General features: G+C 44.7%; 1 protein-coding gene across 1 annotated transcript in view; it reads left to right on the top strand.

The window, feature by feature from the left end:
* Positions 1-25641, top strand: part of ASTN1 (astrotactin 1) — a 93028-nt gene that overhangs the window by 5448 nt on the left and 61939 nt on the right. Inside the window, exons 5-10 of the mRNA XM_049635037.1 lie at positions 3098-3160; positions 3881-4047; positions 7006-7200; positions 8578-8705; positions 15966-16070; positions 18298-18486. Of these exons, the coding sequence (XP_049490994.1) occupies positions 3098-3160; positions 3881-4047; positions 7006-7200; positions 8578-8705; positions 15966-16070; positions 18298-18486 (847 nt within the window). The remainder of the gene's footprint in view (positions 1-3097; positions 3161-3880; positions 4048-7005; positions 7201-8577; positions 8706-15965; positions 16071-18297; positions 18487-25641) is intronic.

The raw sequence follows: 25641 nt of genomic DNA, 5'->3' as shown, positions 1-25641 counted from the left end.
TGCTCATGTGTCCATGACTCCTATTCATCGGCTAACAGCATCTGCCTCATAATCTGGAACAGAAGGGTGTATGTCTTGGGCCTAGTGAGATTTGACTAGACTCATAAGTAATTAATCAACCAAAAATCATTGGGAGAAAAAGAGGGAAGAGACAGTGAAGAAAAGAAGTTGAACTGGGGGGGGGGGATCATTTTAATCTCATTAGCAAATGATGCCTTAGACCAGTAATAAGTCAAGAAGCCATGAGCATCTCATGAAAGATGATTAACCTTGTGTAGTTTAGGGGTCGCTAAAATATGAGCTCATTTATTAGACCTTCTTGATGGGGAAGGGTTGTTGCCATAATAAACGGAGTTTTCTTTTTAAGCCCCTCGTTTCTAAAGGCTCTGGGACTGCTAAATGTAAACTAATATGAGAGGAGTTAATACATGACTTTGGGGCTCCATCCTGAGCAAACAGTGCTCTTTTAAGGAGTAAGTGGAGAGTTTGTGCACAAGCCAGGAGGTGAGAATGGCCAACACTTGCCAAGAGAAAATACCAGCTCCTCCTGGAGGCAAGATTTCTCTCCTGACAACTGGGCTGTGGCTGCAAATACTTCTAAGAAGAAGGCATGGTTTGGAGCCAGTAGTTTTTTTTTGTATTGAGATTCAGATTTTGAGGAGTCTAGAATGTGACCACAACAGTACAAGGAACATGTGGGCAAAAACAAAAACAAACGTCAACCGTGGGAAACTTGATTGATCGGGCCTGTTGGAGAATGGGTGTTCTGGTTCCACCAGGGTTGAGAAGAAAACTGTATTTTTGGTTTCGGCCTTCTTTTTCCTGGAAATCTTTCAAGAATATTTTTCCCTGAACTGCAGACCAAGTGAGTTACAGTGCAGTGAAGATAATTGCATCTTTTTCAGTGATTGAGGAGCTTGTCTTGCCTTCAGGGTCATCCCTCTGGACGTTTTGAGTGTTTTTGCCTTATAAATATTTGTACCCATAATGTGTGTGTGTGTGTGTGTGTGTGTGTGTGTGTGTGTGTAAAGGAGAAGGGTGAGTGAGAGACACAGGGAGAAATAGAAATAAAAAGAATATTAGGCTAAACCTACAAATCCATAATTGATCCCAGAATGTACTCTGGGAGTTGCTCAAAACAATCAAACAAACAACAAGTCTACCAGATTGCTTTACCTGTTGATGTATTGACTTTATTTCATTAGGGATTCCAATGAGTCCACGTTTTCTCACACCTGAGAAGCAGCACAGCAGAGTAGAAGAGACAGACTTGAGCTTTGAGGTCAAATAGATCTAGTTCCAAAATCTGATTCTGCCATTTTCCACCTCTGTGACCTGAAACAAGGTACTACTTAATCTTTCTGAGTCTTAAGTTTGCTCATCTGTAAAGTGAGGTGAGAAAAAGTCTGTGTTGTTGTGATTGAAGATAATATATATTGATTGTCCTGCACACGGAATTGCTTAACTCCCAATGGCTGTTATTGTTATTTTCGCTTTGCTTATAAGAACAACAAACGCAATGCAACTGGGACAAGGCAGCTAACCATCTTCTCTCCAGATCTCCCGAGAGACTGTAAATATCAGGTGGTCCAACTTGGCACAGCAGTGGGCATCCAGACATCAGGGCCAGGCAAGTTGTGGATATGCCAGGCTTTGGAATTCTGGAACAAAGCCTGCTTGGGTTTCCTTTGGTGAAGTCTTCGTCAGAAATCACGCTTAATGGAAAAAAGCAGGTGGAAAAAAAAGCGGGTGGTTGGGAAGGTGGGAGTCCTGGCGGGTGAGCTCGCCGATGCAAGGGTGGAAACCACACGTGGGAACAACAGGAGGACTGGCTTTGTCTCTACTTGGATGGCTTTTCTTAAGCTTCACAGAAGGGAGAAAAGAAAAAGGACTCCTAGCAACCAGGGCAGCCCATTTAATTCCAGTCGAACTTCCACATCCATGCGGGGCAGCCTCACAGTGGTGAAGCCAGCTCCCTTCTGGTGGCACATCTGCCCTAACAGCTGGATGGCCAAGGAGGTGGATGGGTGGGGGTGCTAACAAAACATGGGGTGCCATCCTCAGCTGCCTCATTTGCTTGTTTACCATCATCTGGAACATCTGGGTCTGCACCGCATGGGGCAGCCCTTGGAAGTGGCTTTGAATGCCCTCACCTTCCAGCACTCCAGCTGGCTTCGTGGGGAGGAAGGGGATAGGCCAGCCTGGTAGCCCGGTGGGCCAGCCGAGGGGCCATTTGTTTGGGAAATTGCAGAATTAATGTCAGCAAACAATGTGCATCCTGCTGTGATCTTGCTGGGAGGGGAGGCGGGTTTTCCCAGGCCCACCTGCGGCAGCCCCGGGCTCCTAGGCCAGAGTGCTTGGCAGTCGAGAGAAAGAAGCAGCCAGGCAGCAGGGCAGGAGGAGGGTGGGAGGGTTGACGCTGTTCCACCAGGTTTTGAACGTTTCCCAGTTTGGTCTTGGAGGAGCGTGTTCGTTAGTTGATAGTGTGTGTAGCACGGTCATTAAAAGCAGATCATCTCTAGACAGACCCCCAGCTCGGCCCCACACTAGTGGCTTGGCCCTGAGCAGGTTACTAACCCCTCTTCCGGCCATAGCGCAAATGTGCCGAATCTATTGAACAGACAGAAGAAGCAGGAAGGTGAAACACATTCATTGACTTTTTTTGGTGGGCCCCAGTGCCGTTAATTGGCAATGTTAATGGTTTCCGCATGGATTAAATGAGGACCCTCCTATAGGGTGCTGTGAGACGAAATACCCAGAGCACCACCGTAATGCCCAGCTCCTAGTAAGTGCTCAGTAAACAGTGACTACGGTGCGAGAGACGGATCGCTGTGGAAGCTAATGATGGGGCGGCCGAGTCGCGGACCCCCATACTCAGCCTGCCAGGTTTTAGGTGTGGTCCTGCCTGATCGGCAGCGGGACTTTAGGAAAGTTAAGTTTTCTGTGCTGCGGCTTCTTCGCCTGTCCCATGGGACCGATCATGCTCCGTACTTCAAGGGGATGTGTCGAGAGCTGAATGAGTAAGACCGATGAGTTAGACCCGGCCTGGTGTGTGAGAGGGCTCCCCCTGCTCACCAAGCCCCTTTGTCTTGCCCAGATTCTGGCTGACATCTCTGCCTGGATTATCTTTGCTGGCACTCCTGGGGAATTTACTGAGGACGTAGCCGTGCAGAGAACCTAATCGTTGCACAATAAGAGCATCCAGGACACTGGGACAAAGCCCAGACCCAAGCGCAGCACCTGTGGGTGTTCATGTAGCAGAAGCCCTTGTGTCGCGTCCTCCGCAGGCGTCCTTGAGGCAGGAGGGTTGTGGGTCCGGCCACTCCCTCCAGGAGAGCAGTCAAATCTCCCTCCAGGGTCACGGAGAAAGTCCACTTCCTCCTTCCAGCTGGAAGTCCTGGCTCTGCCCGTTCTCTCCAACACCGTCGTCTATCTGGTTGGCAACATGTTTGCATGTTAAAAAAAAAAAAAAGTCCTATTAATACTAAGTGCAGACAGTAGCACTCCCTCCCCTTAGTCCAACTAGTCCAAAGAAGTCTCTGCTGTTGCTGTTCAGTTCTGCCCCACCGCTGCCACCCAGTTGGGAGGCCAGCACACCTCACTCTTGTCTTGCTGTGACGTCCCCTTCTAGCCCGTGTAGAGGAACTGGCTTTAATGCAAATGTGTGTGATCTGTGCCCAGAGAAAAGAAGCAAGATGTCAAAAAGGTCGCTTGCTTTTAATGGGAGTCCAGCACAGTGGGAAATTCGTGCATTACTTGCCAATGTTAATGGTTTCAAGGCTGAGTGCTAAGAATAGGCATGAGTGGTTACACTCTGGTTCCCCGAGAACTCAGTCCCCTGATTCACCTCCCTGCGTGGATGTTTTTTTGACTGTTCCAGTGCCCGTCCGGACTGAGCCCCATGAAGGACAGCTCTGGCTGCTACGACCGCCACATTGGGGTGGACTGCTCAGATGGCTTCAATGGCGGCTGTGAGCAGCTGTGTCTCCAGCAGATGGCGCCCTTCCCAGATGACCCCACCTTGTACAACATCCTCATGTTCTGTGGGTGAGTCGAGCCGCCCATGAGGCTGGGATGTGGGATGGTCAGTGTTAAAGCCAGGAAAGTAAATCTAAATGAACCGGTCACCCTAGGCCAGCCCTTAGGCTCTGAAGAAAGAGCCTGCAGGACCGGAAGAGCAACACTTTAAAAGTCAAGAGTTGAGAGGACCCTCAGGGAAAGTCTAGTCCCATCCCCGTGGGAGAGGAAGCTGACCGCAGTCATTGCCAGCATACCCCAGAATTTTCCAAACTGTTCTGCGCAACTATGTTAACTGTGTTTTGTGACACAAGGGTTTCATGGCCCAAAAGCTTGGGAAAGATTGTGTAAAACAAATTAATTCTCAGAGAAGGGGAGGGGGAAGTTGTTGGAGGAGTGGAAACATGATTAAACTGCCCCCAAAGCCCCAGCGTTTTATGCAGCCACCCTCCCCCTGACCTGGTCATTCCTCGGTGCAGTCAAAGAGCCCTCATTTCATTTGTTCCCAGGATAAATGTGTGAGGGAACAGGGCAGGCAGCGCCACCCCATTTTACAGAGGAGAAAACCAATGCACCGTGAGGTTAAGATGCTCCTCAAGACTGGGAGTTGGTAAGCGGGAAGATCAGGATTAGAATCCAGGTTCTCTCTCTCTCTCTCTCTCTCTCTAATTCTGTGGTTCCCTCAAAATTTACATTTATACCACTGACTAGAATTATATTTAAAGACCATTGCATGTTATATTTATAAAGTAAATAACCATTTGGCCCATTCTTGTACACTCATGGTTTGCTTGTCTGTCCTTTCCTCTGCTTTCCTTCCTCCTTCCCTTCTTCTCTCTCCCCACTCCTTCCCTTCCCTCCCTCCTCTCCCCCTCCCCACCCCTGTCTCCCCCGCTGTCAGGGAGGGTGCATGCTTTATGCCACACACCATGCCAGCTCCCGGGCAGCACAGATGAATGACATATGGTTCTTGCCCTCAAGGATCTCATAATCTAAGAGTCTTGCAATGAAAATCAATGCTTATAATAATAAAGCTATGCTAGCTTGTCGCTAAAAGCCAGTGCCTGCTGAATAATCATGACAGGATTATTGGGTGGAGTGCTAATGTTATTTTATTGTATTTCATTGTATTTTGTTTCTTTTGAATTGATAGTTTTTACCTTCAGTTTCTTGTAAAATTCCCTTCTGTAAGTGGCAACTTGTTCTAAATTGCAACGTCTCTATAATGTCGTGGGGTACGGCTGGCCCGCTTCAATTAATAGAGATACTTTCATAAATTATTTAGTAAACATACATATGGGCATCTGGTCTGTGCAGAGAACCTAGGTAAGTGTTAGATACAGGAGAGACCGCAGGATAGGTGACTGACCTCTGCCTTCAAAGGAGTTTACAGTGGGACACATGTATGAACACCAAGGAGGAGGGGCGAGTGGGGCAGTGCGGAAGGGGGAGCTGTCAGGACACTTAGGAGGGACCGAGAGGGGATCGGCCGGCTTCACGGTTCTTTCCAGAAACAGTGAGTTATGGTTCCAGGAAGGAGCCACTTCACTGTCTTGTCCCAGACGTAGGCTGGAGCCGTAGAATCTCTTTCTGATCTCAGTCAGAATTTGGTACGTGTGTGAATTTAGCACTCTCCAAGCCCCTGTATATGGCCTGCCAAAAGAGTTCCAAGACTTCACACTTTTGTGTAAAGACTAAATCACAGGCACTTAAAGAGCTATAGTTCATACCGGTTAATACAAATCTGTAAATGGCAAATGCAGAATATGAACCATTAAAGTTGCGGTAACACGGACCTCATTTGTCCCTCTGCTGATGATAGCGATAGCAGGATTTGATGAGTATTTGCTGTTTGCTGGGGACACTGTAAGTTCTTTAAGTTCGTTGTCTCACTTGATCTTCTCAACAGCTCTGCAAAGCAGCCTTTCCCCCTCCTTTTACAGATGTAGAAACTGAAGCTCAGAGAGTTTAATCGACTCACCCAAGGTCACCCAGTAAAGGGCACCGTCATCGCTTCTCACCACTTAACACTGTGATTATTTGTTCCTCCATATAGAAGAGAGGTCTTTATCTTGTTACGAAAATTACCATAGATAGTGATAAATGATGTGTTTTCATGTCACGAACATCTATAAATTCTAAATCCGGTATATTTTAAGGAGAAACCCACATTAAATTAATCTGCTTTTTAAATGACGGGTTTATCAAAGTAGTCCTTGAACTAACAAATTACATTTTTCTCAGTATAACTACAAATAAGGTCCCATTAATGACTGCTGGGTCACTGAGCCATATTTACCAACATCAGTACTGCTCTTCCGTTAGAGTAACTGTACATGCTTAATGGGGAGGGACGCCAAGGAGGTGTTCACACAGCGTGCCCTAGCGTCTATTTAGTTCAGGAAGGCTACTCGGAATGGAGGGGGAGTTTAACATGGGACGATCTTGTGTTTGGATACATTCACCCAGAACACAGTCGGAAGATGATCGATCTTTCTAATTTCCTAGTTGACTTGTCACAGGACCAGATGAGAAGGTTATTAATTTCTTAAGCCTAGTGTCATTCCTTTTGCTGCCTAATTACCCTCCAAACAAATGCAGGGTCTGGCCACACTGATGGTTCTGGAGAAAGGTTCTAGAATATCTCAGATTTCAATGTGGTAACCCGCTTACAAGCTTATGGCCAGTGACTCTTCCCCTGATCTGTTTGGGAGAGGATATACTTAGAGAAGGAAGCATTCCGAAGCTCTGAAAGCACTTGTCTGCAGAGGAAAGGTGAGAGTTTCTGTATGATCACATAATGGAAGGAGCCTCGGTTTGTAGGCTTAAGAACCTGAGTTCTAAAGGGGCCAAAATGAACCTGGGAGACTCATAATCTTTACCACCCAGCACTCTCCCAGAGGTGTTTCTTCCCAATCTGTTGGGTTGAGTTGACTGCGTATCTCATTGATGGAACAGCTTTTTATCTTGAGTTTTCCACCACGGTAGGTGCATCGAGGATTACAAGCTTGGTGTGGATGGACGCTCTTGCCAGCTCATCGCGGAGACCTGCCCAGAGGGCGGTGACTGTGGGGAAAGCAGGGAGCTTCCCATGAACCAGACCCTCTTTGGGGAAATGTTCTTTGGTTACAACAACCATTCCAAGGAAGTCGCTGCTGGGCAAGTGCTGAAAGGAACATTCAGGTGATTCTCATGTCTATAGAACTGATTATTCGGCGCCATTGGTGGGTCTTCTTCCTTGAAGAGCTTTAAAGTCAGCATAAAGCTTTGTATCTTAGAGCAAGGGGAACGGCATCCTAAAAGGACAGGTTGTGTTCTCTCCCATGGTCTTCTCCTCTTTCCAGAATCTGGGAACCGTGCTTCCTCAGGGTGAAAAAAAAGTGTTAAATAAATTTCTGTCTTGCCCAGGCAGGGACTGCAGATTTCCCATGGGAGCCACCAGGGAATCCTCATGTTCTGATTTGCTCTGAGTGGAAGAATCAGTGTGTGAGTCAGTCTAGAATAGTAGTCCTCAAGTATGGCCCAAGGATCCTGAGGGTCCCTGAGATCCTTTCAGGAGCTATACAAGGTCCTGCCTCTCCGAACTACAGAGAGAGAGAGAATGGATTTTCCTCATTCACTTCAACCCTAACAGTACATTACAGTAAGTTGCATGCGGAGGAGAGAAGCCAGCTGCAAAAGAAATTTGCAAAAAATATAAACTAATGCCACTCCCCTCATCATTTTTCACAATATGTTCATTTTTAGATGGATTAATACATATTACAAAAATTTCTCTTTCAATTTCTAATATGGTAAATATTGACAGATAAAATCCAAATAAACAAAAGCTATGTGGGGCCTTCATTTACTTTTAAAACTACAAAGGGGTCCTGAGAGCAAAATATTTGAAGACATTGATTTAGAATACTTCTTGGAGATTCTCCATTTGACCCCTGTTCCTAGTCTGTCTTAGGCTGTTAGAATACATCTTCCTCAGAGCCCATGCTTCCCAGGAGACAATGATGATGATGAAGGGGAGGAGGAAGAGGAGAATGTTATAATATGGACCAGTAATCGGTAACATCCTAGGCCTGGACCCTTATGAGCAAACCAAGAGTAAATACCCAAGCCAGTTCTTGGAATCAGTTGCTTTTTCTGTTACAGACAGTAGACTTTTCCCCTTTTAGGCTGGGACTTCATTTGCCAATGGCAAGCAGTGAGATGTCATAACTAATCTTGCGGTGGCTGGAATCTTCTCTGTAGTCTGGAAATAAGACTGTGTATGCCCAGATCTTGGGGAGTGTGGATCAGGAGGTAGGGTCTGGGATGGGAGGAAGGGAAGAATGTTCTCTATCTTCTGAATAACCTTTTCAGCTGATTTATGTCTCGTCTGTTCTGGCCCTCACCCTACCTCTCACACCCTGTCCTATTCCAGGCATGTCCAGCAAGTGGGGTTCAGGAGGAGGGAAGCCTTTTGGTCTAGGAAGAATTTTTTTATTGTAGGTTGAGATCTAGATTGCCCACCAAGAAGTGGGATTCACCTTAACACTCAGAAATGACCATCTATTCTATTTCCAGGCAAAACAACTTTGCTCGGGGTTTAGACCAGCAACTGCCAGATGGTCTTGTGGTGGCCACTGTTCCCCTGGAGAATCAGTGCCTGGAGGAAATCTCGGAGCCCACCCCTGACCCCGACTTCCTGACTGGTGAGTATGTCCTGCCCCACTCAACTGGCAAAAAGCAGGCAGCTCCTGATGGTTTCATAAAATCAAGACTCTTGACCTCACTTATTTTGGTTTTGAAACCAGCCAGGGCACCTGGGTGGCCCAGTTGGTTGAGCGTCTGACTTCAGCTCAGGTCATGATCTCGTGTCCTGTGAGCTCGAGCCCTGCATCGGGCTGTGTGCTGATGGCTCAAAGCCTGGACCCTGCTTCGGATTCTGTGTCTCCCTCTCTCTGCCCCTCCCCTGCTTGCACTCTGTCTCTGTCTCTGTCTCTCAGAAATAAAAAAAAAAAATGTTAAAAAAAAATTAAAAAAAGAGAAACTAGTGAGTATTTTCCATAATAAATAATAAGAACTTAATCCTGAAACACTGGTAGGATTATTTGTCAGTAAAATTGCCAATGTTTTTATATAATCATCTGCAAAATGGTAGTGTTAGTACTTTTCCCTGCGAGTCTCATTGGGTTGCTGTGAAAACAAATGGCATAGCACATATGTAATGGTTTAGAGGTCTCGGTGGATTCGAGAAAGTGAAGTCAGAGAGAAGGTGGATGGCTACCATAGCCTAGGATATCTGTCACTGGGGCCTCTGGGTTCCCTGGCAGGTACTTATGGACCAGCACGAGGGAGGAGAAAATGGTAGAGTTTTGTTGTCGAATGACCCTGGCTTTGAGTCACAGCTCTTTCTAGCTGTGTGATTTGAGGCAGTGCAGTCTCTGGGGGGCTCATGGGCCTCATCCTAAGTTGGGGATGATGGCCCTCAATGCTGTTTTGAGCCCGCTGGCATTCTTCCCCTGGGCTCATTATGGAACTAAAGTATGGGTTGATTGGAAGAGGCAGGAACCTCAGGGAATGCTCCTCCATTTTGGGCCTCTGGAGACCTACCCTGTTAACACATCCTGGACTGAAGAAGACACTTCAAAAGTCCAGTGGACCCCTAAGGGACAGCCGACCAGGAACTCAGCATCACTTGCTATAAAGCTGGATGTGAGCTCAGTTACACTGCTGCTGTGCTCAAGTCTCCATTATTCTTCTCGCTTCCTCGTTCTGTGTCTCCCCCATCCAATACCTTTCTCTCCTTTTTCTTCCCTCTTCTGAAGAATGGATTGTGCTGAGGGCAAACCTTTTCAAGATATCAAGTTCATGACCTTATGGTCCAAACTTTATTTTAGACCTGAACCAGATTAGAAGTAGGTCTGTCTGAGGGAGCATTGCGTAGCAATTAATAACGTAGGCTCTGGAGCCTGACAGCTGGGCTCAACCCTTCCCTGGCTGTGTGATCTCGGACAAGTTACCTACCTCCTCTGTGCCTCGATATTTTTACCTGTGAAAATGAATAAAAAAATGTCTTCCCTATGGAATGGATACAAGGAGTAAATAAATTCGTATTTGTAAAGTGGGTAGAATATTCCTGGTGCTCCGTGTCTAGTGGTAGGCAGTCCGGTTTTCTCATTTCCGTGTCACTTGCTGAGCAATACTTCCCATGTGTGTGTGTAAAATGCCCGGAAAGAGAGGGGTACAATGACACACAGAAATAGGACAGGTTCCACACCAAAGAAACCTGTCTCCTGTTTAAAGGTCCACCGAGACTTCATGCGTAGTAGTTTATTGTGGAGGTGAGGGGACTTTGCTTCAGTCGCTAGGCTGGGAGGACAGAGAGGAGTCCTGGATACCACCTGAGGCATTTTTGGAGGAGTGAGGAGAGATCTGAGAAATATCAGAAGAGCACGTTCGACTCTACGTCTGTGGAAATGAGGAACAAATCCAAGCCCAGTCCTCATCCACAACAGAAACTTCTTTCCCTTCTGTACCCTTGGGCCTCTCCTAGTCTGGCATAGTGGACATAAAAGGAGTAGAAGGATGTCTATATAGATCATTTACACTTGTCATGGCCTTGAGAGAGTGAAGTCTAACATTTGTTGCACAAAGGTTCAATCTTGCTTTTTTAAAAGCCCAGAATGACTAGAAGAATTCAAGAGACGTTTGACCAAATGTCTCCTGTATTAACTTTCTAGTTCTGGTAACATTTTAATCGTATCTTTCCTGAGAGTCACATAGAGAATATCATATCATGTTGCCCTAGGTGCTATTATAGGTTATAATGCCCATAAACCTACAAGCTTAGAAGATTTTAGAGCTAAAGTGATCTTCAGAAGCTTCAATATCAGCATTTACAAGCATGGTGGTGTTTTTTCATGAAAAACCAGTGCTCTACTATAAATAGGTTCTTCCTTGAAATATTGTTTAGAAAGACTATAGTATCTACCTCTCAGCAATTTGCAACTCCTTAGCATAGAGAGAGCAGGTCCCAAGAAGCCCTGTAGCAATGAAATCCCTTCTGCCTCGCTTAACCCAGCAATTCCCAAACCTGTTTAACTAGAGAACGTTTTACACCTAATAGCCATTTCCATCTTTCAGAATATTGGTTGGAAGAACATACTGGAAAATAATTGATTTTTGTGCTTTATCTTGCTGAATGCTTCCCTCTTCATCACAGAACACATGGGTGGCTCAGTCAGTTCAGCATCCAGCTTCGGCTCAGGTCATGATCTCACGGCTCATGAGTTTGAGCTCCGCATCGGGCTCTGTGCTGATAGCTCAGAGCCTGGAACCTGCTTCAGGTTCTGTGTCTCCTTCTCTCTCTCTGCCCCTCCCCTGCTCATGCTCTGTTTCTCTCTCTCTCTCTCTTTCAAAAATAAATAAAGCAAACATTTAAAAAAGTAAAAAAAATAAGAGTTGAGAACCCTGAGCTTTGCCAGCCTTTTTTGTGTTGTAAGTTGTGTGGAAATAAATGAAGAGCAGCCAAATTAAAACAGGTGAAGGCTGTTTATTCAGAGCTTGCTATAGCAAGAGACTTAGCCGCTGTCACTTGCATTTTGGCCAAGACTGAAGGGCTGACAGAGGAGTAGGAAAGCTGCAGAGGAAAGAAGGGAGGGCCTCGGATGTGCCCAGGTTGGACGCTTTTGGCATGAGGGTGGGCCAACTACCTGGGAGTGAGGCATTCCAGGTAGATGTTTAGGGGCACATATGTCGGACCTAAATTGGGAGCAACAGCAAAGATAGGAATGCTGTCAGGTATCAGTCAAGTCCTGGTCATGTTGGGCCACTTTTTACAGGGCTTATTGTTTGGCTTCCTGGACTGGTTGACAGAGATAGTGGTCTGACTTCTAGAAGTCTGATTTATAGACAGTAGACTAGCTTCTTGGGGTGCTTACTATAGATAATAGTTTGGTTTCCTGAGCTTTTTGCTGCAGATTAGAGGTCAGAGTTCTATTTTTATATATGGTCTGGCCAATGCCTGTCTGTATTTTGAGTCTCTCAGTTGAGAAAAAGAAGAAACCAGAGGCAGACCAAGGAGGGAGAGGAGGCTGATGGTTACATTTATGGGCCAGTGGGTGCCATAATTAAACCTGCGTAAAGATTTAGAGCTCTGATCTTTTTGGAACTTCTTCGGGTTCATCTGAAGGAAACAGACTTTTAAAACTTCTGGGCAGAATACATTTCCCTGACATTTCAAATAAAATAACAGGAGAAACCAATCTTCCTTCCTTCCTTGTTTCTTCCCTCCCTCCCTCCCTTCCTCCTTCCCTTCCTTCCTTCCTTCCTTCCTCCCTCCCTTCCTTCCTTCCTCCCTCCCTCCCTTCCTTCCTTCCTTGTTTCTTCCTTCCATCTTTTCTTCATTTCTTTCTTTCTTTCTTGATTGTGCATAAATCAATTCAGTCATTCCTTTTTTCAAGCATAGATAGGGGAAAGTATGTTCTTTCTAAAGAAAACATAGTCAGATATTTTGTTTGAAAAAAAGAGTCATTGAGAGATGTGTCCCAAATAATAAAAATAAAAATAAAATAAAATAAAATAAAATAACATAACATAACATAACATAACATAAAATAAAAAAACTAGAACTGACTGCATGTCAAGGGCACACTGAGAAAGAATCCTATGACCCGGCTAGAAAGCATATACTTTAAAATACCCCTTTCTTCCTAACTAATGGACATATTATCCACATGCAGGCACAAAGTAACACCTCCCAAGCACTGACAGTTCCGTAACTGTCTCCTGATCATGGTGGAGCCGAAATGCACTCGGTAGGATTGTTGTTCAGCAGCTAAGTGACAGCTAAGTGACAGTGAACTTGGCTCATCCTGAGTGAATATGGGACACTGTTACCCCTTCCTAACCCCTGACATCCCTGCTGTAATTTTCTTTCCTCTGTTGTTCTGAACTAAAGCCTAGGAATTTATAATAAAAGCATCTATAAAGAAATGTCAAGCTTATACAATTAGGGGTGATGAGGCAGAAGACAACATTATAGAAGCCGCGTGTGGTATAATACTTTATCTTATCCCAACATACCTTTATACCCGTAACTTTACTGGGTTCTGGCAGCTCACCTGTAAAGCAGACGAGGTGAATACCATTATCGCCACTTTTCAGATAGGAGAGTGGAAACCTAGGATTTGCCCAGCCCAAAGTCACACAGCTGGTTGGAATCTCAGGATTGAAAAGGAAGCAATAGATCGCCTCTGCTAAGCCTCTGCCTTTACAGACGAAACCTCCAGCAACCAAAAGATCACCCAGCTAGGTCGCCAGAGAGGAACTCAGCCAGGGGCCCCTCTAGCAACATGGCCAGTGTTAGAACTGCATTTCCTGCCTGTTCCTTTTCCCATCAGGAAGCAGCTCCATTAAAGGGAATGTTTTCCAATATACTGAAAAGGCCTCATTGATTGGACTTGCTCACTTTTTTATTAATAGTCTTTTTGAAATAACCACAAGCTAGTGAGCTGACGTGACTAGAGAACGCGCGTTACGTACAATAGTTCTACAAAGAGTGCACGTTTTGTGCTCTACCGAAATGTGCCTTTGAGGTATGTGACCGGGATGTTAATCCTGTAAAGTTAGAATTTCATTTATATGCCTTTAAAATTAACATAAGGGGGTGGTGCTCGAGTGACTCTGTCGGTTAAGAGTCCAGCTCTTGGTTTCAGTTCAGGTCATGATCTCACGGCTTCGTGGGTTCGAGCCCCACTGACAGCTATGGAGCCTGCTTGAGATTCTCTCTCTCCCTCGTTCTCTGCCCCTCCCCTGCTCATGCTGTCTCTAACTCTCTCAAAATAAATAAATAAACTTTAAAAACTAAAAATAAAATTAACATAAAGGTTAAAAGCCAAAGTATGACTGTTGTCACCAAGCTTAATGCCCTGAAAGAAGAACATTTGAAAGAAAAAAAAGTACGGAAAACCTTCTTTTAGTTTCAAGTAACTTATCTTTGATGGCCTGACATGAAATTTAAGCGATTGATTCATTAAGTGCCCCTTCTGACCTTTTTTTCTTTTTGTCTCACCAATAATTATTCTTGTATGATTCACACAGAAATGGAAATTTGGTAGTCACTCAGCTAATTTGACCAGAGTTGACAAGCAGCTAATTAATCCCACCCCCTCTTCATCCAGTTTATGTATTAAATTAGTTGATTTCGCCTCACGGAAGCATGGGTCAAATTGGTAGGGTAACTCACTGCGTATGTGTTATCGCCATTACATTTATACACATTATATTAAAACACACTGTCTAGGGGCGCCTGGGTGGCGCAGTCGGTTAAGCGTCCGACTTCAGCCAGGTCACGATCTCGCGGTCCGTGAGTTCGAGCCCCGCGTCAGGCTCTGGGCTGATGGCTCGGAGCCTGGAGCCTGTTTCCGATTCTGTGTCTCCCTCTCTCTCTCTGCCCCTCCCCCGTTCATGCTATGTCTCTCTCTGTCCCAAAAATAAATAAAAAACGTTGAAAAAAAAATTAAAACAAACAAACAAAAAAAAACACACTGTCTATCTAAATTTTCTATACATATTGCCATTATATTTATGTACATATATGTATATGCGTATGTGGTATGCATATACATATATGTACATAAATGTATATGTACATTATGTACATATGTGTATACGCATATACATATATGTACATAAATGTATATGTACATTATGTACATATGTGTATATGCACATATCACATATGCATATACATATATATTTATTCCTATAACTTACACACACAGCAAATATTAGGCATAGAAATGAAGCTAAAATTGGTTTTCTAAACTTAGCAAGGTGTTTTTTTTTTAAATTTCTTACAGCATAATTATTTTGTTTCTGTAGAGTTTTATATTTATCATAATGACTGGAATTCAAATAGGGTGCCCCTCCTTCTCCAAGGTGCTCAAGCAAGAATAGCCTGTTTTATCTTCTCTAAGCACCTACAAGGATGTGCTTATTGAGAATGACTTTGGACAAGTGCCTTGGCTTCTCAGAGCCTCAGTTCTCCCATTGGTAAAAAGGGAGACCACAAATAAAGTGTCTGTCATACTGTCTGGCACATAGATGGCACTCAATACAGGGCCACCCTGCCCCTTAATGACTTAGTCACGCTGACCCTGTCCCTCCTGGTGAAGAAGAAATAAGCATTATCAGCTTCAGAGTAATTAAAACTTAAATACTGAACACAAATCAGTTAAATGGGACAGAAAAATCAATGTTATCAGGTACGTGAGCTGAGTCAATTACTGCAGCTATTAAAGAGAGTGAAAATCTGGTGTGTTACAGTAAGCCTAGCATTTCATATAAATTTACTCAGGGAATATTGTAGTAGAATGGTTAAGAACAGGGGCACCTGGATGGCTCAGTCGGTTGGGCATCGGACGTCGGCTCAGGTCATGATCTCACAGTTCATGAGTTCGAGCCCTGCGTCGGGCTCTGTGCTGACAGCTTGGACCCTGGAGCCTGCTTCGGATCCTGTGTCTCCCCTTCTCTCTCTGACCCTCCCCCACTCATACTCTGCATTTCTCATTCTCTCTCAAAAATAAACATTAAAAAAAAAAAAAAAAAGAACGGTTAAGAGCACCACCCTGCCTCAGAGACATCTGGATCTCCACCCTGGCTCTAGCTGGTGGCTTAGGGCCCTTATGCAGACACCCTCTCTGAGCTTCAGTTTCTGCATTTATAAAACGCAGATAATAACACCTGTCTGGTGACAATCAAGTGACTTTATACATGCAGAGTGCTTAGCAAAATGTCTGCCACAGAGTAAGGGTTCAGAAAATGATAGCTGTTGTCACTGTGATTCCAGAAATTCTCTCCATCAAAGAATGCTTTCTCATTCTCTCACAATGACACCTGCTAACCTAGTAGACTTGGGACCTGTGAATCAATTGCACACATTGAGCCCGCGTCTCCTCTACCCCTAGGGATGGTGAACTTCAGTGAGGTGTCTGGATACCCTGTGCTGCAGCACTGGAAGGTCCGGTCTGTGATGTACCACATCAAACTCAACCAAGTGGCCGTCTCTCAGGGTGAGCACCGCAGCAAGCCGTCCGTCCCACTGGCTCCTGGGGCTTAGAATTCTTTCCAAGGGCACAGGCCTTTTATCCCATTGTTGAAGAAGCAGTCTAAAATGTAGCCACTTCAGCGAGATACATAACCTATTCACTCAGATTCACCCTTAAGGACAAGCCCCTGGAATCAGATCCTTGTCTAAGTATAGATTAAATTATTGCACATTTTATCATGGACCGAAGAAGAGATGGGAAGGGCAAGGCGGGAACCGCTGAAGATAAACACCTACTTTATCATTCTTCCTGGGGTCACACAGTGTAGAGAGAGGATGTGCAAAAGCAGACTTTGTACAAATTGACAGAATAAAACCGTCCACATGCAAAGAGCATGACTTAGAGTTTTCAGACAATGAAAGAAATAAGGGCAAAGGAGCAAGAAAGAGGAGGATGTGGGAGAGGGGATAGAAAACAGCTTTTATGGTCACGGAATACTAGCAGGTGAGCAAAAGATAGACAGATGATAGATAACAGAGAGAGCTAGCTAATAAGTTAAGGAGTAGTGAATTCCAAAACTCAGGACAAATTGAGCCAAAACACAACAGTGAGGTGCTCGTACAAGTGTCTTTACACTTTAGTGGTCAATGCCTTGAATCAAGTTTTTCCTAGCACTTAAGCTATTTGAATGTGTGATTTGCAGATGGGAAAACTGCTACAGACAAGGCCTTAATACAGGTGCGCACCTCCATTCCACGTCATCCCCTGGGACCAGGAGAACGTTACTCGCATTCTTTCTCTGAAGCTACCTAAAGAACATGCCAGATGTGAACTTTATGCCATAGGGTCTTGTTTCTCTGTGTTGGGTGGAAAGGTAACTAGAGCCAGATGACACTGTTGGCACAGGAGGACAAGACAAGGAGAGACCTTTGGGTCAACAACAGAAAGGCAGAGTCTTAGCGCCAACAGGAGAGACGTAAAAGGTAGGGGACAGGTAGAGAAGCATGAAGAGGAAATGAGCCATATCCTCACGGAAGTAAAGCTTTACGTCTAGGGAAAGAAACTGCATTAAGGATGCAGAACATGTCCATAGGACGCAAGGGGGCCCAGAACTTTATTTTAACGTGAAAGAGTTCTTGGCAGGAAGGGATTGGGTTGGGGAATCTTCCTGAAGTAAACTCTGCTGGTACAGAAAATCCTTGAAAGAACTAAGCTACTTTTCCTTCTCGGGAAATGTAGCAGTAGAGAATTTGGGCTGTTCACGTGCTGAGTTTGCACCCAGCACAGGTGCTATGCACATCAAGGGTTAACAGGGGGACATCTCTGTTGCCACATGCCTTTCAAAGCCACAGGTGGCATCACAGGTGATGTGGACTTCTGCACTAAGGGTCTTGAGCCTGGGCCGGGCTCGGCCTTGTCCTGTTAGGACACAGGTGTGTACAGAGGAAGTCAGACTAAAGCTGTCCAAGTTCAGAAGGCATTGGGTTTGGAAAATTTGTTGTGGGCTCTCTTTCTGACAGGTGTAATTCTCCTAAACAGGGAAAATGAATCTGTGGAGATGTGCTGGGGGGGGGGGGGACAGATCCTTTCCTCCATTTGGTATTTCCCTGTTTGTACACTTTTGATTTTCTGAAATAAATATGAATAGTGTATTAGGGACTTTCCTTACTCCTCTTCTTCCATTATCTTCCCATTACCAATGTCTGTGTCTGAAGGCAATATTCTGTCTCCAAAAACTCTTTTGGTCATTACCCACAGTTAGAATACATTTTTTTACACTGCGACCTTGTGCATATGCACACCCCCACATACGCACAAAAGAAGTTTCATGAAACAGTACATCATCTTACGATGTGAAATGTTCTTCGCTGGTGTTTGTGTTTCTATTTTAGACTATGCTATTCTTTTTTTTTTTAATGCTATTATTTGAGCTCACTAAATTAATTTGATGTCATGACTTGTGATTTGAAAAAGAAAACCCAAGATTGACTGAAGCAGGGCGTTAGATTTGGCAATGTAATGCCTGCATGAAGCTAACAGCATAACCAACTGCCTTGAAAAGATACTCATTTAGGGACTAAAGTGTCTGATGTAGCTAACTGGAGAAGTTCACCTGATACTTCAGCCAGCTCTCCAGCATCACTTTGGGCCACAGAGGTACTTCTGCTTTTGAGGCTGAATGGCCTGGGAATCCAGATGCTCCCCACCCTGTGAGACCTCACTCTTACTTTTGGGTGATGTTTCTCTGTAGCCCTCAGCAATGCGCTCCACTCCCTGGATGGAGCTACGTCTCGTGGGGATTTTGTGGCCCTGTTGGACCAGTTTGGCAACCACTACATCCAGGAAGCTATCTACGGCTTTGAGGAGTCCTGTTCCATATGGTACCCAAACAAGCAGGTGCAGCGGCGACTCTGGCTGGAATATGAAGACATCAGCAAAGGTGAGTGATGTGCTCACCAGCATATTCTACACCCTTGCAGGTACGGCTGTCTAGGTGCAAATCATGGGACCAAAATAAAGGAGTCTGTTGGCAAAGGACTAATTCAGATACTGTCTTGATGCTTTGCGCCCATCCTTAAAATTGCCAGGGTTGGGATGTTTGGGGAAACTTTAGATACAGGATGGGGTCAAAACTGTATGGTCACTTTGTGAGTTACCATGAAAAGAGTCCACTAAGGGTATTTACCAGTCCCTGTGCATTCATGGCAAGGGCAAAGTATTCGACTGTTCTCATGGAATGTGGGAGGAGCAAGAGAGTGTCGCAGTCTCCACCACTTTCTGCTTCTCACCCCATCCTGCCCTATCTTTAGGCCCATTTTTTCCCCACTGATTTGTGCTAAGAGGAAATCTCCATTGGCTCAAGTGTTTATAAAGCTCTGAATAACAGCCTTACAAATAAATCCTTGTCTACTCTTGGATAGCCGGTTAGTATTCTGTCCAAGTAAGTATAAGAAATTGGAGTTATTCAAACCTTTTGAATTCACCTTCTGGTATGGGAGGAGTACTGGCTGGCAAATAATGTATTCTGATCAACCAAGACTGATGTAGAATCGCCATTCGTGGAATTTCTTCCGAGCTTAGCCTCATGGCATTCTGATGAGGCCGAGTTATAGATGTGTGAGTTGCTAAAGGGCAAGCCATGAAATTAGTGCGATGGAAACTCAAGAAGTAAGTCATCCTAAGATTTAATGATCAAGAGTCTCTCTGAAATGAGGGGACCCCTATGTCAGCAGTGCTGGACTGGGAAAATGTGCCCCCATGGCTGAGATGCTCTTCACTCTCTGAGCTCCATAGAAACTTCTGTTTTGTCTCACTTGGTGGGTAGCAGAGGCATGAGGGCCTCTCTTCCAGCTCATCCTTTTCTTCCAGAAGCAGTAAGAGGCTTGTGTCTGGGCTCCCAGTTGTTGCAGCCATTTCCCTCCAAGCCCTGATTCCTCTAAACCCAAGGACATAATCACAGGCTTCTAGTATCCTTTCAAACTTCAGCCTCCTAATACTGTTCTATTCCAATTTGCCAAGAAAGGAGTGTCATGTAAGCAAATGTAGATAAGACCAGTTCCAGCTGGCAAAGCTTTCTTACATTTCTATGCCAGAGCCTAATGATTGAACCAAAAGGCTAATTCCTTCCCTGCTTCTGTTTGCCAGTGGTTCAGGGATGGCCAGGTTCTATGACTACAGGGAAATGAGCCTGACCTTCCCTTGTATTCCTGGTTCTGTTCTTTGCTTCTATACCGAGCACTGCAATGTCCTTGAAGTTAAACCCTGAGCCCAGGAGGGAGGTGTATCCATGACCTTGGCACTACACCCATCTTGATCTCAAGCCATTCTCAAATTCATTTTGTCACAGTCCAACTGGTGACTCTAGTTCTCATAAGTATTATGTATACAATACTTTGCCTGTTATTGATCTCAGAAGATATTCAAACATTTTTGTATGTCTACTTTGATATCTCTCAGTTATCCATGGGTACCACCCCCCTCCCAAGTCTTACCTCTGCGTCATAGAGTTTATCTCTTTTATTGTTTGGTCTGCTTACTACTCTTAAATATTCTTCTCCTCCGTAGGGACTAATTTCCTTTTCTTCCAAAAGAAGGATGCTCCTGATGAAGACTTATAAATACCTTAAACGAAGGAAGATTTTCTTCCACTTTTCTGCACTCTGAGAGGGTTGCTCCAGGATGGGATTTATACGCTAGGGGTGATGAGTGTTCTGAGAGGGCTGGACCTACCATGACATAAAAGTGCCATCTTCTTGGACTCGATTCCCTTGATTATATGTTCTTGTCCACTCTAACTTTCAAAACCTTCTAGTGGAAAGGGATTCTCTATTGCTCACTTTTACGCCTGTGATGAGATGCCTAAAATTACTCACAGATTGAATAGGAAAGGAGATTTATTAGGAGTGAAATGAAATGGAAAATGCATAGGACTTAAGGGTTGGGTCTCTAGAATTCGTCAGGTGACTTTTGCTTCGTCAGTTAACGGCCCGGACCTCCCCTGTAATGCCCTCTGTGGTTCCTCCCAGCTCCGAGAGTGTATGGATCCTTACACGTTCCTCTTTATGTGAACAGCTTTCTCAGGTCAGACATTAGAATAAAGACTGCCCTCTTCTCTGTACAAATCACTGCACAGTTTCTCAAAGGTAGGTGTCATGCCTTATTCAACTTTAAATCCCCAGGGTCTGACACAGAGCCGGGCACATGGTAAGTCTCCAACAGTTGTTTACTGTGGTTGTTGTTAGTGGTGATGGAGGCAGTTATGGTGACAGCGGGTGGTGATGGCGGTGGCTGCGGCTGTGGGAATGGTAGGAAAAGCCCTTCTCATGCGGCAGCTTTCCAAGTGGGTTTTATTATAGACATGCAAAGTGCTCTAGTTCTGCCTGGCTGACGGAAACTCACAGATGGATATTTTTGGCCAGATCCTCAGAAGCCAGCCTTTCATTCATCACGCACCTATTTGTCACACTACCGCTACATGGTGTGGCCACACCAATATTGAGGAGTATCTGTCTTTCAATAAGTCTGACTGAAACCTGTGAAAAATAAACTCCCACTTATTGTTCAGGATTAGTGTATCCTAATTTTTTTTTTTACAGAGCAAATAAGGACTACCAGATGTTGAGTGAGTAGTTTGTATATCTCTTCTCTTCTTCCTCAGATTCTTTTTTGACTCTTCAGATTATTATTATTTGCTTTCAATCCCTGTCACCCTACAGAAATAGTGGAGAAGGAAATCAAGGGCTTCTCAGTCAGAGGTTTACTTTTCCATTCGGTGACCATTGTATCTATGTCAACTGAAGAATTTGTCCCTCTTGACCAGGTCTGTCATCTTGAAAATTCTCTCTTCCGTTCAAGTCCCTGATTCTATTCCCTCTAGATTCTCTTCATAAATCTTTGGCCTTTGTTTCTCAGCCTTTTTCCCCTTCCTCCTCTGAAGAAATTATTTACACCTTGCTTGTTTTCCAGAATTTCATCTTTAATGTTCATCTCTTCTTCCCCGTTGCTGGGTGATTCTCTTCTGTGTCTACCTTAGCCTACATCTCTGAGATTTTGAAACCTTGCCCTTGAGTGTTGAGCATTTCTACCTGGATATGCTCTAGGGACCTCAGCGGTCACCATCTCTTTTCTCTGTACCCACTAGTAGATTTGTGCACTGCAACGATGGGTCAAAATGCAAAGTGGGGAGTACGTCTAGATGCTCTCCTCCGTCCTCCACACTCACTCATTTACAAAGTTCTGTTCTTCTTACCACCCAAATACTTCTTCAACAGGTGTAGGTTCTCCTATCCATGTCTCGAAGCCGTATGAGCTTATGGTATCAGCTCTCATAAGAAAAACTGAAATTGCGTCCTCACTTGTCTCCTTTTCTTCAGTTTCCTTCCACTCTAGTCCACTCAACATCATACTGTTATCTTCTTAAAATGCCACTTAATCATGAGACTCTTCAGCTTGAAGCTGTTCACTCACCCCTGGCTGCCTTCTCAACGTGAGCATGACCTCACCCCTGGTATTAGTTCCCTTGGGCTGCGATAACAAATCACAAACTAAGTGGCTTAAAACAACATAAATTTATTCCCTGACTATTCTGGGGGCCAGAGGTTCAAATACCGTGTCAATAGGCCAAACTAAAGGTATCAATAAGGTGGCTCCTTCCGGAGGCTCCAGGGGAGAATTCCTTCCTTGCCCCTTCCAGCTCCTCAAGACCACTGTATTCCCTGGTTTCTGGCCGTCTCCATCTTTAAGATGTGTCACTCCAATCTCTGAGTCACCTGGCTGTCTGCCAGGACTCCTACCTGCTTCTTCTTTCCTTTTTTTTTTTAAATTTTTTATGTTTATTTTTTATTTTTGAGAAAGAGAGAGACAGAGCACAAGCAGGAGAGGGGCAGAGAGAGAGGGAGACATAGAATATGAAGCAGGCTCCAGGCTCTGAGCTGTCAGCACAGAGCCCGACGCGGGGCTCGAACCCACAAACCGTGAGATCATTGGCACTCAACCAACTGAGCCACCCAGGCGCCCCCTGCTTCTTCTTTCTTGTAAGGACCCTTTGGATTACATTGGGCCCATGCAGATAATCCAGGATAATCTCCCTATCTCAAGAGTCTTAATTTAAGCATATGAGCAAAGTCCCTCTTGCCATTCACAGGTGACTGTCACAAGTTCCGGGGATCAGGCCCTGGGCATCTTTGGGAGCCCTTTCCAACCTGCTATATCTCTGCCCTCTGCAGCTGCTGCATCACTGACCATTCCATGCCCCAAGTATCCTCCACTCTGATGATAACAAGGCTGCTCGCTCTCAATCCCAAACCCTTGCATTTGCTTCCAGACAGTGAAAGGCTTTAGAGGCTCCCTCCCTGCCCCAGTCCAAGGCCCTAGATATGTTTCTGTCTCACTCAGAAATTTTTTCTTGGGTCCCTGTCTTGTCTCCTCTTGGGGCTCCCTGTTTTTCTCCTTTCCCAGGTGTCCGTTCAGTTGTCTAATTTCTGGAAGGATCTCCCTCTCTCCTTAGCCCCTTAGGATCAGCAAATGAGTCTTTCCGGCTCTGAATTCTGTTTCTTGCTTTTGTTTTTTAATTGCCCTCTCCAGCTCTATAAATTGCCATTTGCAATTAAACGATACCCAGTCCCAGGCTCAGGCCCCAACTCTGGGTCCAGGGTCAGGGTTTGGAAGAGGGCTTGGAGCCTTTTCCACATGTCTGAGCCTGTGGGCGTGTGCTGCCTGTCTCACCTTGTCCTCTGTTCCACCTCCATTCCACAGTCCCCTCCTTCCTGCTCTCCCAGCTGACGGAAGCTCACGTGCCACCCCTCCCACCACCCCTTCCCAGATCCTCTGGGTGGAGTTCTTTGCTGCCTCTTAAAGCCCCTTGTATCCTATCCTATCCCCCGGCAGCACTCTTCTCATTTCTCTGTGTGGCCATTTCCCTGTAGGACTGTCTCCCGCGATAATGGATGGCACAGCACTTACCCTGTTTCTCTCTCTCTCTTTCTCTTTTTTTTTTTTTTTGGTTTAAAAAGATTATTTATTTAAAAAATCCAGAATGTATAAAACAGAATAAAGTGAAAAATAAATCTCCCTCCCACTCTTAGTTCCCAGTGTTCCAGTTCCACACCCCAGAGGCAGCCAGGCAACTGTTGCTAGTTTACTGTCTATCCATCCAGAGAGGTTCCATCCGTAGCCATTTGCAAGTGAACAAAGCAAATTGCAGAAGAGTAGATATATTAGGGTCTCATCCGTTTTAAAAATTATACATATAAATATATGCCAATACGCACTATATAAATATATATGTATAATCTTCTAATCTGTCACTAAATATGTATATGTGTATACAGTATGTCTATGTATATATATACCTACATAGAGAGAAACATATGTATATAATCTCAAAATAGCTTTGTGTGTGTGTGTGTGTGTGTGTGTGTGTGTGTGTATACACACATTATCTGTTTGCTCCAAGATTAGGGCTATGGGGTAGAGACTTTTATTTTTTGTACTAAAAAATTCTGTATTGCTTTTCCCACAATAAGCACGTGCCACTTTTTTTTAATGTTTATTTATTTTTGAGAGAGACAGAGCATGGACAGGAAAGGGGCAGAGAGAGAGAGAGGGAGACCCAGAATCCGAAGCAGGCTCCAGGCTCTGAGCTGTCAGCACAGAGCTCGATACAGTGCTTGAACCCATGAGCCGAAGTCAGACGCTTCACTGACTGAGCCACCCAGGTGCCACAAGCATGTGCCACTTTTACAATAAAACTCTTTTAACACATGGGAAAAAATACATTCTGAAAAGTTTGTGTTACCGTGGAGCGGAGACTTACAAAGGTAACTTAAAAAACAAAACAAAACAAAACGTACAATTGTATCTACAGAGAGCTGAACTTGGGATAGAAATCTGGGAGGAAGTGCAAAACAATGTCATCATTTCCTTTTGGTATTTGACTCTGCATCCCTGACGCAGTGCCTGGCATATAATTAGCATTCACTGTTTTTGAAGGAATGAATCCTTTACTTTGTTCATACTTCAAAAGAAACCAGTAAAGAGTTACAGATATGTAGATTCCGGAGAAATGACCAAAGGAAAAAAAAAAGGAAAGAAAGAAAAGAGAGGAAAAAGAAAACATCGAATCTTCTTCAAATAAGAACTTCCAAGGGCTTAATTTTCATCCTCAAACTGACACACCCAGTACATTTTCTTTCTTTCTTTCTTTCTTTCTTTCTTTCTTTCTTTCTCTTTTCTTTTTTTTCTTTTTAATACTCCATTCAGGAGCGGATTTCCTCAGGGCTTTCTTCCTTTCCTTTTCCAATACCACTTCCATTGTTCCTTAAGATCTGACCTTTGTCATTATCTTTTCTTGCCATTGCCTTTGGTGCATGCACATCAGTGGGGTTATCTGGGTTGACAGGTGGGAGTTAGGAAACTCTTCCTGTCTGCTGCACTTTCTAGTCCATAATCCACTGAATTTTTGTTGTTTATTTGTTTCTAGCCAGTTGCCTCCTCTCCGTGGGGAAAGCTAAGAAGAATAGCTTCTTCTTCTTCCATGATACGGAGCTGAGGGTTGTATTGGGGGTGGGGGTGTGGTGGAGAGTAAGGTGACTCTCTAGCTCCAAGTCTTAAGTCAGATTAGAGTCAAAGGAAGAAAAGTAAACCACCTACATGGCATTGTGTTTTTACCACACAGGATGCCACGTTTTCCACTTCCCATCGATTTGTTTTTGGGTGGATAGAGCCCGAGACAGACTCAGCTGGTCCCTTTCCCCAGAATAATGAACAGATGTCTGCCATGGCTGAAGCAGAAACAATAGCTGGATCGGCCGCCAGCCTTCTGATCCTGGTCTGTGAGTGCTGGTCAGCAGAGACCCAGGGTGGGACACGTGACGCTGGTGCACTTTGCAGGCTAACGTACATAATCGTGGTAAATGGCATGAAAACCTGATTAAGTTCAGGACGCGACATAGAAATCCAACAAAGAGCAATAAAACACGTTTCTATAATGCTTTATGCTTTACAACCCTAGGTTGCAAGCCAGTTCCAAAGGCTCTTTTTCTGCACGTTTACAACGATGAAGTTAGCGCTCAAGTGGCAAGGCAATTATGGCATA

The sequence above is a fragment of the Panthera uncia genome, chromosome F1, assembly GCF_023721935.1.
Source record: "Panthera uncia isolate 11264 chromosome F1, Puncia_PCG_1.0, whole genome shotgun sequence".
NCBI lineage: Eukaryota > Metazoa > Chordata > Mammalia > Carnivora > Felidae > Panthera > Panthera uncia.
This window is presented reverse-complemented; position numbering and strand designations above follow the sequence as displayed.